Here is a 15,028-nt window from a genome sequence, read left to right as displayed (position 1 = left end):
ACTTAACTTCAAATAAGCATGCATACTGGGGAAATCCAGCCGCTCTCAGCCATTTGCACGCTTCAATTGCTTCGATTTCTGTAGAAAAAAACAAAAGAAGAACATGAAAAATGAATTTATTAACAAGAAATAACGTATATAGCATTCGAATAAGTTAATCATATAAAATTTCTTTTCCCATCTTTCTTTCGGGAGAGACTTTGAATATTTGCAACAATGAAAATAGCCATTTCCATGAAATCGGAATGGGAATCACATCAAACTAATTTCAAACGATGCCGTACGCCAATCAAATGCTTCAACAAAAATCTGTAAATATCTACTATACGTGTAGTCGTCTCTACTACGGTCTTTGTACGAAAGTGGCAAAAGTACACGTGTATTTACGGGTCTAAACAACGTAAGTCTTGCATTTTAGATGTGCGTTACATACTATATTTTTCTCTTTGTAGTTTAACGACCGAGAAAGAGAGAGCGTGCGATGCTATTTAGTCAGGGCGAATGACGTCAATACCGAGATACCCGGCATTAGCGCGCGGGATTCGTGAATATGTTTGCAATGTTGCTGTGAATCCCGATCAAAGTAAGAGTGCCGAGAGAGAGAGAGCACAAGATGCTATTTCAACTTGAGAGTTTGAGTCAATTTACATTTGTGATATATATTTCCACACAATGGTTTTTGTGTGTGCCATCAAGCAGAGACACACACACACACACACTCACTCTTTCTCTCTCTCTCTCTCTCTCTCTCTCTCTCTCTCTCTCTCTTTCTCTCTGTCACGTCAAACGTACGTACGCAGAACTGTAAAATTTTCAATTTGAATGTAATATAATGGACTTTATCGCCGCCAACGTAACGGTTGACATTTGAACTCTGACGTGATACTATCAATCGGTTTTTAGGGGAGCGTTCTTTGGATAATCATGCACTTTTGGTTGCCACAATGTTCTGAGAAATGTTTCAATTGATTTGATTTGCCTGCCAACACACTCACACACACACACAATCCACATCCGAGCGGCGAATGATGAATTCTCCAGTTCGTGGATTTGTGTTTTACCGAGATTTTGAGTGGGATCATCGTCATTCAGTCACATCATTTTATTACATTGTAGACATTAGTTTAAGTGTTCCACGGTACATGCGAATTTGGTACCATTTCCATTCCCTTCGCCAAAAAAAAGCAGAGTCGTAATAAAAGTGAGTGTAATTTCGAAATATCTCCATTTAAAAGCACGTTTCCGTCGTTTTGTCTCTCTTGCCAAAAAATTACAATTCAAAGTGAAATTTTCGCGGAAATGGAATACATTTAATTTCACCCAGTCTCCCGCACCACAATGCACGAAATGATTATACACATTGGATTTTATGGACTTGAAATGCTACTTCGAATGAAATGCGGTCGCGTAACAATGCCAACAGATGATGAGTAAAACTCCCAACAAAAATACGAAACACAAATTTATAACAATTAAAGTCAACGAGGTACCGATTGTCAAATAAATTGAATAAAATCGTACAGTTTATAGTCAGTCGAATTGCAATTTTGTCATCATTCAGCGAATAAAAAACGGCATTAACCATGTTTTGGGTGAATCAAATGTGATTTTTTTTTTGGTAGATTAATACACTCATAAAAACAGATTCGGAATAAATCGTGCAAGAATGTAATATGGTTGAACAATGGCCGGCAGTTGCTATGAAATTTTTTGTCATTTTAATATTCATAAAACAAAAATTATGTTGAACTGATGGTGTCGCGGAAGAGTTGCGTCGGTTCGGACAACGTGACCAAAATGCAGTCGATTTAAGCTTGACTTAAATTGCTTTTTAACTCGACCTATTGTGTGCGTGTGTGCGCTAAAAAGACCGTGGCACTGGCGTCGCACATTTGGAAAGTGGTGAAATTTTTGGCAATTCGGAACTCCGTCGAACAATTAGCGTGTCAAAAACGTTGTCTATGTCATCTTCGCTCACATGCTGTGAATTTGATGGGTTTCATCATTCCACCCAGGCGGATTCTTTATATTTCCAGCATCATACGTGTATGTTTGCAAGCACTTCCTTCATCTCTTCATTTTTCCTTCAGTCACGCATCGCACTTTTAATATGCGTATCAGAATGTGGAGTCGAGAGCTCGTTTGTCGTAATCGCTTTTCAATTTCACTCGAAAACATCGTTCACACACCATGACCATGGTTAGATTGGTTTTTTTTTCATTATGTGCATTTTGATGAAGACTTCTGATGCTAATGGCTTCATTTTTTCGAGATGGACACCGAGAGTTCTGAACCGTCAACATGATAATGACTCTTTCATTCAGCTCACATTAAACGATATTACCCCGTGAAACTCAATTATTCGCTTGTACATTGTCTTGTGTTCGTTTTAGTGGTGACATGCCGTGCCATCATGAACCTCAACGTTCTCCGAGTGTCGAGCACCTTTAACACCCATTATATAATTTGTAACAATGTTATTACAACGGTCACTCTTTTTTAGTTCTTCTTCTTCTTCTTCTTCTTCTTCTTCTTCTTCTTTCACGGTTAAGTGAAAAACGATAGGATTAACGACAGGTTTGAACGACGAAAAATGAAACAACGATGTGATAACAATAAATTTTGTGGTGCTTGAAGAATCACTTTGATACGGTTATCGTCGTCGTCGTCGTGCTGCATGTAATGAACCGTCCGACACGTGCATTTGTGGTAGAACATGTTTGTTTTGTCTGAAAAGTGATTATTATGTGCGTCAAGCGGCGTTTTAACGTCGGTTTTTTCAGTTATAAGTGCGAATTAACATGTGTATAGAATGCAAACACTCTTGACCAGAGATCTCAACATGGTTGGTGCGTAAAAATAACACATACAACTAACAATTTACGTCAAAGCCCAGATTTTTTTTCCTTCGCTGAGAATTACGGTTTGAAGGTATCTTGTTTTTATAGTGTGTTATAATAACAAATATTGTCAAACCAATTCCAATGTTTGTTGTGGCAATTTAAAGCATTATCGAGCTTTATTTTTAGCATTCGATCGTTCGGAAATGGAAACATCGTTCGGTTTCATTGTGTGTTGCTGGCGCAGCTGTGGAATTGAGAAAACTTTAGAAAAGCGGCACTTTTATGCAATTAACGTTTGTCTCAATCAACAAACCACGTTGAATATTCAATCATTCCATTATCTAAACGCAAAAACTTCATTTTGAGAATTTTTTAAATTTCAGTCTTCCAACGGCACACCACTTTCCGGACGTTCTCGCATCGACACACACACACACAAAACCGATACTAACGAGCTTGATATGCTTGCGGCCGGCGAACTAAAATTGCCCTAACTCAAATTACGTAACATACTTTTTTTTCGATGAGAAAATTTGTTGTTGGCCTGCATGCTTCAAGTCAAATTATGCGCTCGCATATTGTGTGAGATGGTTCCCCATCAATAGCAATTTCAAATAATGGAAATAGCATTCACTAGCTAGTTTTAATGCATATAAAATCGACTTAAATGAAAGAGAGCAATGAAGTAGAGAGGGAAAAAAACACGGCGGAGACAATGCGAACGAAGTGAGCACACGTATTTAATAAGCATGATGATGCTATACGGTACCAAGGCAAGCAGAATTTCACGCCAAATGTTTTGGTTGTTGGCAATTCGTGACACAACACAAATTTTCAACCAACGATGAAGAAGGAAGCAGCAGAAAAAAAACCACTCAACCAGCGGCTTTAATCAGCATCTTTTGGCTCGTGATGTGATGCAAGAAAACAATATGCTTTTAAATTGCATCAACAACAACAGCAACAACAGAATAAAAAAGAAAATTCATCGTTAGTGTAAAATGTGAAATGAATAAAATTGAGACATAGCAAAATGTAACGGCGAATCTTCATCATCAAATATGCATTACAGCCGATCGACGTCGACGTCGACGTCGTCTTTGCTGTTCAAAGTCAAAGGCTTTTGGATTGGTTTCTTCCAAAGTTGCACAAAACTCGACTTTGCATATATATGAAAACGGCAGATTTAAGTTTCATCGACGACTTTATTTGTGTGCCGAACATCAAAGTAGAGAGTTTATAAAGAGATAATGTTTGTTGCCTTTTCGAAAATGAATAGTTTTTTATTCTCGCATTCGTTCGGAATGTTTACCGATCGAAATCCCCAATTGAATGAGTTAATTTTGAAAGGCCGATTGAATATCGCTTGAAATTAAACCACTTGTAAATTTGTGTTCGTGCAAAAGTTTACAAAATATCAATTTTCCGCGTCTTATTCTCACACCAGCACCAGCACCAGCACAGCTCAGCTCGTGCAGGAATGTACTAAATTTACCGCAATAAATAAACCATATTGACCATATCTCTGATATGAAACGTCAGCAAAAACGTCATTTTCAAGGTTTCACACACATCAAATCCATTGCATTCCATTCGGGAAATTATATTTTTAAAATAACCAGATTAGACATATTTTGCTAAATCGAAAATGTTTTTTCGACCCAGAATCGATCAAATTCCATGCAAACATATTATACACAATAAATCATATATATAAATTTATATTTTGAGCTCATTCATTCGTATATCATTCTCAAAATCGATATCAATATTCCTGCTATAAAATAAAACGTTAGCTACGCAGCGCGAAATGAATCCAATTTTATTCATCGGCCTTTTTTATTGTTCTTGTTATGTAGAATGAGTGTGAGTAACGCGCTTCCGATAAAATTTGAAGAAGAAGAAGAAGCAGTAGCGTGTCGCTGATTTCAATGTTTTAACACCGTCCTGGAGTCAGCATAAATTTTCAAAACGCTATTAACTATTATATGGGTGGTATATAGCATGCATATTCAATTTTGTAAACATTTTCCACATGAGCTGAGTGTGGTGATTAACGGCGCTCTATCTAAATATAAACAGACATAAAAAGGATTAGTCCGGTTTGCTGATGATTATGAGCATCTTGCGTATGTTCATCATCCGAGTGGAGCAACAAAAAATAAATCGATGATATGTTTTTTTCTATAAATAAATAATAATCTGGAATCTACTCTACATCATATTCACGGCATGTGTGTGTGTGTGTGTGTGTGTGTGTGTGTGTGTGTGTTTGATGAAGAACCAATCAGGCGAGACTTAGTAAATCGATTTAAATTGATTTGAATACTTGTTGGTTTAGTGTAATCATGTGTTTGCATCGTTGGTAACATTACACATCTCGGTAGTGCCAGTCCGGTGGCTAAATGAGAGGCAGAGAAATTAATCAAAAGCAGAGCAGAATCCATGGTAACCAAATATTTCCGCTGAAATTATTTCCATTGCAATTTATCTCGTGCAATATTGCAATAAAGTTTCAGTTAACAAAATCATTTACTGCCCACACATTTGGAAAATGTGCGATATTTTCCGTGCAAAATCACAACTACAAGCATCAACTATTCGTAAAAACACGGTGAACGTAGTGCAATTGACAGAGATAGAATGACGAACTACACTACGTTACAAAATGTCTTGAATTCCCGATGGAGTTACAACAACTCGCTCCTACTGCTCCATCAGCATCAATCCACAACAAGCCATATGAGCTTGAATCGCTGTTATTGCTTGCGCACAGTATGTGTGGTGTCAATATAGGTGGCAAGCCTGATGAATACTTTTTGTTTTATTTGTGCTCACAAATTTATTTGCCCTTTGCAAAGCTTCGTCAACTGGAAAATCAGACGATCTAGTTATTCTCAGCGATTGGTTGTTGGGGGGGGGGGGGGGGGGGGCGGGTGGATGTGGATGACGATGGTGGAAAAATGATTCCATAGAAACTTCGAAAGGACACCAACAAATCTGTATCGTTTCACATACATATATCGTCGATGGTGTTGATGCTGTACACGAATATCGTGCCAGTTGTTGTGTTTTAATTTGGTGAGGCATCTTTTTTATTGACAAAATTATCACATACACACACCGTGCGATGTGTAAAGGAGAGAAAATAGCAGAAGCCTTAATGGCAGAAAATGAGATATGGGAAAAATGAATGAATCTATGTTGTTAGTTGAATGCTTGTGGTAAGTACCATTCAGCATGCGATGCTCTAGATTTTAAGTGATGCGGTATATGTGTATGTCGAATAAAGTAGTTCAAGTTTATTTCGATACATGTACAATGGTGAAACCGACCGGGGGGTTGGGGCGAATAGAATTCGTAATGGAAATTACACCACATGATTTCGATAAGCATAACTAGTAACCTGAACGTGAACATTGTCGGTTTTCATCAGTTGTGGTCGAGCGCACGGTGCGGCAATGCATTTTTTGAATTCATCAAGCGAAATGATGGAAAACCAACAAGTGAATTGAACGAATGAAGATTAAAACCCAGATTTCCAACCACTCGGTTAATAAATCGAATCCAAAATGAGGATAACGGCATTCCTTTGCCTCTCCATAGCATAGCACATTCCATTCCATTGGACGGTACAATCAAATTCTTCGAATTTTATCTCATAGGTATGCTCCTTCCAAGAACTGCACGGACTCGAATTTGTGATTTCATAACGATAGAGTGAAAGGAACAATAAATGAACAAGAAATGTATTGAATGTTGCGTTCGGATGACTGACGATAGATACGGTAGCAAGAACAAATACAGACCGCATATCAGAGAACCCATACAGATGCTTTATTGAGACTTTTCACTTGATGTCCTTCCCACGAATTACATGCATCTGTGAGTTGAATGGAGAATAATGAATAAGTGCGCTTATCTCAAACACCGCGAAATGAAGAGTCTCTCTGTGTGTGTGCATTTGAAAATGGAAAACGGAAACTTGCCTCTTGATTATTGTGCGATGCGATTGTTTTGAATTTTGCAATTTAGAATGAAACAGACGTGCAATGAGTTTTGCCTTATCCCCCGCAACAGCAACATCTGCATTTGGGTGTGTGTGTTGTTTTTGCTGTGATTGAAAAGGCGTTCCAATTCAATAGATTGCTTTTTTGCCCACCACTCTCCACTCCGATTCTACTGGTGCTGATGATGCTGATGCTGATGCTGAGTTACTTGGTTACTTGCGGTTTTAATTATCAGAGTATCGAGAAACATATCCGAATAAAATTTTCCACACCGAGAATATTGAAATTCAAGCAAAACATCTGAAAGTGGGAACAACGGCCAATCAAAGAAAAGCCAATGTTTAAATGAATTCGGGAGAAAATAGCATTTTAATTTCCTTTGAAATGAACAGATACACATAAATGTTATTCCAATGAAGCGATCACGATCAACTTGAACAGGCCATAATTTCATTCATGGAACAAGAACAAAGCGGAGAAAGTGACTGAGGGAGAGAGAGAGAGTGTGTGTCAGAGAGAGAGAGAGAGAGAGAGAGAGAGAGAGAGAGAGAGCGAACATTTGAATCGCACAAGCATTGCAATTTTATTGTGTTTTGTCTTAAATTCTGTTTGTGTGCATGTCTTTCAGTTTGCCATTTAATTTAAATAATTTCCCAATAAATTCGCCAATAGTACAATGGACCATTTGGCTGGCTTTTATATACGCTTTTCATTTTTCTCTACTTTCAAGTGAAATGAACATATGTGGCTTCTGAGCTGTGTTCATAAATTACATTCATTTTGACAGGCCTGAGATGACGAATCGTCTTTTTTGTTGGTTGGCGATGCAAAAATAACAAAAAAGAGACCGAGTTGCATTCACAGCTAGTCGGGTAGTAAATCAAATGTGCAATGAGATGTGGTGTTGGAATGATAAATGAGGTGATTGTCGTGGGTGCTGTCCAGTTTTCATTTGATTGTCTATATGTTTCCTTATTTTGACCACCCGAAAAAAAGACGAACAACAACAAAGACAACGTTAACTGCATCGCCAGTTTCAGAAGGACTGTATGACGGAAGCGCATTCTGAATGCGCAACAAAGACGAATAAATAGAAAAGTGTGAGAATGCGATAGGCCTCTGCTTGTCCGAGATTTCCCAACTGATGTATTTGTTTGTGTGAGTGTGTGTGTGTGATGACCCACAAACGACAAAATTCGTTTTGTTCAGAAGCGTGAAATGTGTTTTCCGTCGAAATATGGCAAAATAGAATCGAATACATGATAAAAATAATTTCACAGAAATGAAATTCATATGCGAATCGAAATGAGACGAGAACCAAGATGACAGGAAGTGTTCAACGCATGTGCCATTACATTCTACTTTTTTTTCTTCACTCTTCTCACTAAATGTGTGCGTAGAGTGTGTGACAAATGAAATTTTCATTATGAAGTGACAACGCACAGGACAAATGGAATGTAGTGAATGATGAAGAAAAATCGCTTTGCGCGATTAAATCTCATCAGATCACTGGATTTCATCGGTAATCGAATGATGTGAATAGGAAATGACAGCACTGCCCGAAGAGGTCAATGAAAGCGCACATTTTATCAATAAACGCAGAATTCTGGGTATTAACGGAAGAATCTACACTGGTAATAATATTTTTGTGTCTGTTGTTGCCGTCATTGCCAATGCTGCTTGCTTGAGCTTACAAAATCCATAACATTCCGAACGACAAACTACTTCATTATTTATGGCATGTTCATGATGACGTTGCGAATGTGCTGGGGAAAGCAATCACTTGATTTGTGCTTGATTTTGATTAAAGCGCAAGTGATTCGTCGGCGACTCATAAAACAACAAAATCAACATGAACGAGCAAGGGTAAAGTCGCCAACATACTGACCCAATTCAAACGGTGCATATCTCACACGATCGCAAATAGTGAGAGTGAGAGAAAGAAAAGGGCAATCGGCATCGATGGCATTCAAACTGCGCGTCCATGTTTCATTGCTGTACTTGATACTGAATGGAATGTGTGCCCTTTTTAGGAGCACAAAAACAGCAGCAGCAACAGTTGAAAAAAAATTGTAAATTGATTGTTGTATCCACATATATGTTATATGTATGTTCACACAGGCCTCAACATAATTGCTATTGATTTTCTATGTTAAATCATCGGATAAATGAATCCCTGTTTTTCATTTCAATCCATGTGTGTCTGATGCCGAGTGCCACTTGACACCCAAAGCCATTCGTTTAAAAATATCCATTTACGTGTTCAAACGTTGGTCAATTGCTGACACATATATCCATTGCATTTCCATGATAGATTCATAATAAATGTGCTTTTAGCACTTTTCACATCGAATGCTAACAGCATCCATAAATCGAACGGTGTGATTTTGATTTGTATATAGACCATTTTTTCTTGTTTCAAAAAGCACATACCTGCAATTTTTCTTTCACGCATTTTACGCCACAGTGCTTCCGCTTTTCGCATCGGCCAATTTTCGATTTTCGTTGAGAAGCTCCGAAAAAATCGGTACTCCTTCAATGTAACCGACATGCGACGTGCCATTTTTTGATTTTATTTTATTTTGTTTTGTTCTATGTGTTTTTGTTTTCGTTCTGTTTCTTCTTTGATATGCAAAATTGGTTCACTTGTTTTCAATTTAACGCTTTTAATTGGATTTTAACTAGTTTTCTGCAAGATTAAAAGTGTGTATTTTAATGATTTAAAGCCGACCAAATTGAAGAAAAAAACGGAATCCAAGTTATTTAATTTCTGGATGCTTTGCTGAAATTCACCGTCCAACCGTTTCAATTGAGAGATCGCAAAACTTGCGGTCGAGGCGAGACTCAACCGAAATTAAACTATACGTTCATTTAAATGAAAACATTAAAATGTTGTTGTTTTTATGATGACGCCATGGGAGAGAGAGACCTGTTTGTTGTTATTGAGTGTTTTTTTTCGCTTGAATTTTTCCCGCACTTAAATTTCTTTCTTTTTTCCCCTTTTCTCTTGTTATTGTTATGTTTTTTTATGATTCAGTTATTTTGGTTTTTTGTTTATTATTCGCTTGAATCGAAATCCATTTTTTTTATAATGGGAGGCTTCATGTGCTGCGCACAATCTGCCGATTAGCCGATTATTCGTCGAAATCGAAAGTGAATGAAAGATGAAGACAAAAACAAGTGGATTTTTTTGCATATATGGCTCGTACAATTCAAAATGAAATTCAAGTAATTCGTTGGATATTCATTGCTGTTGAAATGTTAACAGCACACTCTAGAATTGCGTTATTCCACGAACCAATTTTCTTCCTTCAAACTCTTGTTGAAGCTTCGACGGAAAAAGATCGAAAATTTCGGATTTGGTTCGTGGAATAAAAATTTCGTATTGTTTCTTCGGCGAAGCGAAGATTTTATGAAAGCGCACGTCAATTTGATAAATTAATCAACGAGATCATAATTTTAAGACAGAAAAATGTTGTAATCGTGTGTGAGAGATTAAGCGCGCGCGGCAGCCAAATGCTTACGTATCAAAACGTAAATTCCATCACATGAAATGGGTTATTTTTGTTCATAGCATATATCAAAAGCGTGAGTGTGTGCTGGCTGAGATGTCTCACTACGATCGACGTTGACCGATCAAGCGTGAGACTGCCTGTCGAAAAATTACAAACGCTTCGGTTTTCCACGAAACGGAATTCCCATAACAACGATTGGCATCATAAAACTAAACTCATTTAAACCGACACGTTTTCTTCGTTTTTTCTCTCTTCAACAATCTCGTTGATCGAAAATGGTTTTCTCATTAATCAAACTTGGTTCGGAAAATTTCAATCCGGCGAATGGAAAATAACAGCAAAGCTAATTAACGCAAATAAAAAAGAAAAGAAAATACTGAAATTTACCACGTTTTTAGCATGATTTAAATCGTCTCGTAATAATTGGGCGATCATAAAATGATCGTTTAATTGTTGTTAAGCAATAAAAACTCATAACACTGTTTCAAAAGAACAAGAAATTTCGCTCGATTTGTTTTGATTTTTTTTTTTTGTTGCTACTCAAACTCAAGATGAAATTGCAAAAGTAAATTCCCGAAACTGAAAGTACCATAGGTAATAACGGAATCTCCGTTCAAACGGACTACTCCGTTCGAAGTGAAACCAAAAACTGCAGGGATGTTGTGTCGTTTGCCACCACTCATATATACACACACACATAAGTTACTCTGACTCTAAATGCTATTTTCTTCCTGTTGAATCTGAACGATGCGTGTCAGCTTATTGCTACAACACCAAACCGTTTCATTCGACACCCTGAACGTTACTGAAATTTAAATATTAAACCATTTTTTTTTATTTTGATAAAAGCACAATTAAAACACACGAAGAAGCTAGGAGCTGAGAGCTCACGTAGAGCTATCGATAGATAGAGAAAAGAGAGACAGAGAGAGAGTGAGTGAGTGAGTCAATCTCGTTGCTTGCTCTCACGCTCTCCGTGTATTTGAGATGTTGTGTGTATCGGTCGATGGATAGAAAACATTGGGCCCCCGTGTTGTATATGTCGACTACAACAACAGAGTGGTGCAAGAGTGTGTGCGCGCGCGTGTAGTTTGTGCACGAGTGTGCTGGATAGACAACAAAAATAACGGCAATTCAATGAAAAGCATCAAAGTAAACGGGAAAAATGATGAAAATGATGATAATACTGAAACTGTTCGGATACAAGCACTGAATAAATGCTCCTTCTCTGTCTCGTACGAAATACGCTCGCGCATCGCATCCACCATATATTACACTGCAAGCGAGCACTCGATTCGTTTTGTTTTTTTCATTTGGTCTCCATTATATACGTGTATATTGTCTGCATCGAAAAACCCGAAGGAACGCACATAGTTTTTCCATACACGAGAAACTGAAAGCAAAATCGAATTCAACGGAAAGCGAATCAACCACACGACGATATACAGACTGTGAGATTCTTTCTGATGGAGCAACACATCGTATTGTATCCAATGCCGTTATTTCCCGTTGTGTTTCTATCTCCCTCATACTTTAAGAAATTGAGAGCAGCAACCTTATTATGGTTGTGGGAGTGTGTATGTTTTCGATTGGGTCAGAATTTGTGTGCAAACGAATATATAGTTTTGAAAATGTGAAAGCGTTCGTCTTTTATTGTTGTTGGTGGAAATGAGAAGGGAAAACTTCAAAATCACTTCCATCTAATGATGGCAGGAAATTGTGTTGTTTGCCATACGATAGTATAGCGCCTTTGCTATTCTTGGTTCTATATAAATGTATCAGAACAGTATAAGCGCCTTTCTGGATGGCTAATCAACACATGGACATTATGCATTCACTTGTGGAGCTGATGGAAAAATAAAATATTTGCGTCACAGCTGTATACATTTACCACAATCTATTTCTGCAACGGCCAGCCGCCTGATATGCCATCTCTCGTTTGCTATTATTCGACCGTTTTGCGTGTTCTGTTTAAAACTGTTGCTTTCGTTATAATGGAACATCGATGTTTTTATGAGCTTTCAATATTAAATCAAATGACATTATTACCAACCAATGCCAACCAACAAATGTAATGCACAACATGTATCCACATGCTCGTGTCGCAGTTCAACAACTATTGATGGAAATCAAAAGACATGTCATTCGATGAAATGAATGTCAATTTTCGTTTTCTCAAACTGACAGAAGAGTTCTTTTCTTCTGTTAAACCGATAAAAGTCCACATATTCCTTTTAATATAAACGACAAGAAACGAAACGAAACGAAAAGAAATGCATTTTCTGCGAAAATTTAATAAGGCGAATTGGAAACGCATCGATCTTTCTACTGAAATGATTATCGTTCATTATGACAACTTTCCAACGTATTCATTGATAAGTGGTTTTTTTGCCAGCAAATGATGCATCAGTTCTTTTGGTCGTTATTCAATCTGAGTATCTATTTTTAATGAAATTGTATTTAACCACACGTGTGCAAGGGGGGGGTGGTATTCCGGTTTTACCCCCCTCTAGGATTCCAAAATGTGAGATATAATCGATTTTAAAAAGTGAGGACCTTTTTTTTAGGTCTTCATTTTTTTTTGACACCCATTTATAAATTTTCAGACCCCCATTAATAAATTTTCACCCCCCCTGTGGCAAAATCATTTTACCCCCCCTAGAATTTTTGACCTTGCAGACGTCTGCATTTAACCCTCGCACAGGCACATGGCCAGACCCCTATATATTTTGTATGAAAACATATGGAATAAAGTGTGTTTTGATGATTCTATGTGGTTTTTTGCCTCTCTTACATAACCTCGTTTATTTTCCTCAAGACAGATATATTTATCACTAATCAGTTTCGCGGAATACGCGAAAAATCGCGAAAATTCCCCTTCTCATTATTCACGGTACTGATAAGAGATAAGTGATATCTGTCTGCAGCAAAGTTGTAGAGCAGGTCAAGTACTATACTTTTTGTGAAGATACTATCTCCTTATCTCTTATCAGTTTCGCGAAAAATTATGAATGATAAAAAAATGATAACTCGCGTTTTTTCGCGTAACTGATAAGAGATATTGAAATGTAGCATGAATAAAATTATAGAACTCAATCTGCCTTACAAATTTGCTGAAAACACATATCCCTTATCTCTTATCAGTTACGTGAAAAACGATGAGGAAAAACGCGTTTATCTCGCGACTTTTTTGAGGTTATCTGCGTATTTTGCGTAACTGATAAGAGATAAGCGATATCTGCCCTCAGAAAATTTGTAGGGGACCTTGAATATTACAACTTTACCGAAGATACCAAGCCGTTATCTTTTATCAGTTTCGCGAAAAAACGCGATTCTTTCTTATCACTTTTCGCGGAACTGATAAGAGATAAGAAGATATTGTCTTTAAAAAAATTGTAGTGCTTGACCTGCTCGACAACTTTGCTGAAGATATATACCACTTATCTCTTATCAGTTCCGTTAAAAATGAGATGGCATGCATCACGAATGCATGTAAATGCATAGGGGTCTGGCCAGGCACCAAGTGCCTGAACTAAAGTTTGAAAATATGTGCCTGTGCGGGGGTTAATCTACATATTTATATAACGCAGTTTCAAATAAATTGAACCATATTTATGTTTATCTTATGAATCGAAAGGGATTTCCGTTAAAAATGCTTTTGTTTCATTTAAGTAAAATGTCAATTCCAAAAATAGTATAACTATCTTCCCACTCGAACAAAAGCCAAAATGTTCCGTCACATCATTTGAATGACTATGAACAATGTAGTTGGATTTAAATAGGAAGGACTTTGAATTAATATCGTTGAATGAAGCTATAAGAGCATTACAACCATTTAAATTGCTTTGCTTTGCTATGAAACAAAATATGCCAAATTGGAGCATACCACGTGATAAAATACAAAGAGTATATGCTATTTCCATGTTGGGAGTTTAGCATTTCCATGCCAATTAAAAGCATGTAACTAAAAATACACATCGATACTTATTTTTGCGAGGGTATGGAAAGCACATGGTGGTGCGGTTGAATGATTCATGCGATGATGCATTTGCACATTGTGCGATCCCATTGCTACTGTTGCTGCTGCTGCTGCGAAGTAACTCGGATTGGATTTGTGCATATTAAGGGCAATTACATTTATGCTTATGACGTTGGGAGAATGACAGAGACGGAGAGAAATGCTGTTCATTACGATGAACAACAATACTGTTATTCGATTACAAATCTAGAGCGATGGTATAGATTGAATGCGTCAATTGATGATACTACGCATTTTCGTGTGAATTGTGATAAATGTCAATATTTCGTTTTTGTTTTGGATGTGATTCGTGGAAATGATCTTCCACATAGTCACAATTCCACCTGTTCGTGCCATATACGCGTAGAGAAGATGAAACGTTCAATTACAAGAATTCCCAACGGTTTGATTCATCGATTTGCCGGGTTGTGTGTGTTTCATCAAATTCCGTTGTTCACATACGTAATTTGCTGATTAAGTGGACAACTTCACGGAAAATTAACACCTCATGCATCAATGACTTGGGCAGGCAGCCGTAGCGGTAGCCAAAACGACGATTTTAATAATCAGGTCAAATATTTTACATTTCAACAGAATACACATTCATTAAAATTCTTTCAACTGTACATCAACGGGCACGGC

The 15,028-nt window shown here is 37.4% G+C and overlaps 1 protein-coding gene across 6 annotated transcripts in view; it reads right to left on the bottom strand.

Moving 5' to 3' along the window:
• The window catches only part of LOC129569659 (rho GTPase-activating protein 7), a 114,120-nt gene that overhangs the window by 13,265 nt on the left and 85,827 nt on the right, over window positions 1–15,028 (bottom strand). For 4 of the 6 annotated variants that reach the window (XM_055448744.1, XM_055448746.1, XM_055448745.1 and 1 more), the window contains exon 9: window positions 9–78. In XM_055448744.1, the coding sequence (XP_055304719.1) occupies window positions 9–78 (70 nt within the window). Of the gene's footprint in view, window positions 1–8; window positions 79–9,286; window positions 10,592–10,957; window positions 11,110–15,028 lie in introns of those variants that run through there. The other 2 variants (XM_055448748.1, XM_055448750.1) reach the window with 2 other exon arrangements.

This window comes from Sitodiplosis mosellana, unplaced genomic scaffold, assembly GCF_009176505.1.
Source record: "Sitodiplosis mosellana isolate CC-2019 unplaced genomic scaffold, AAFC_SMos_1.0 Smas_scaffold_38, whole genome shotgun sequence".
NCBI classification, from domain to species: Eukaryota; Metazoa; Arthropoda; class Insecta; order Diptera; family Cecidomyiidae; genus Sitodiplosis; species Sitodiplosis mosellana.
This window is presented reverse-complemented; position numbering and strand designations above follow the sequence as displayed.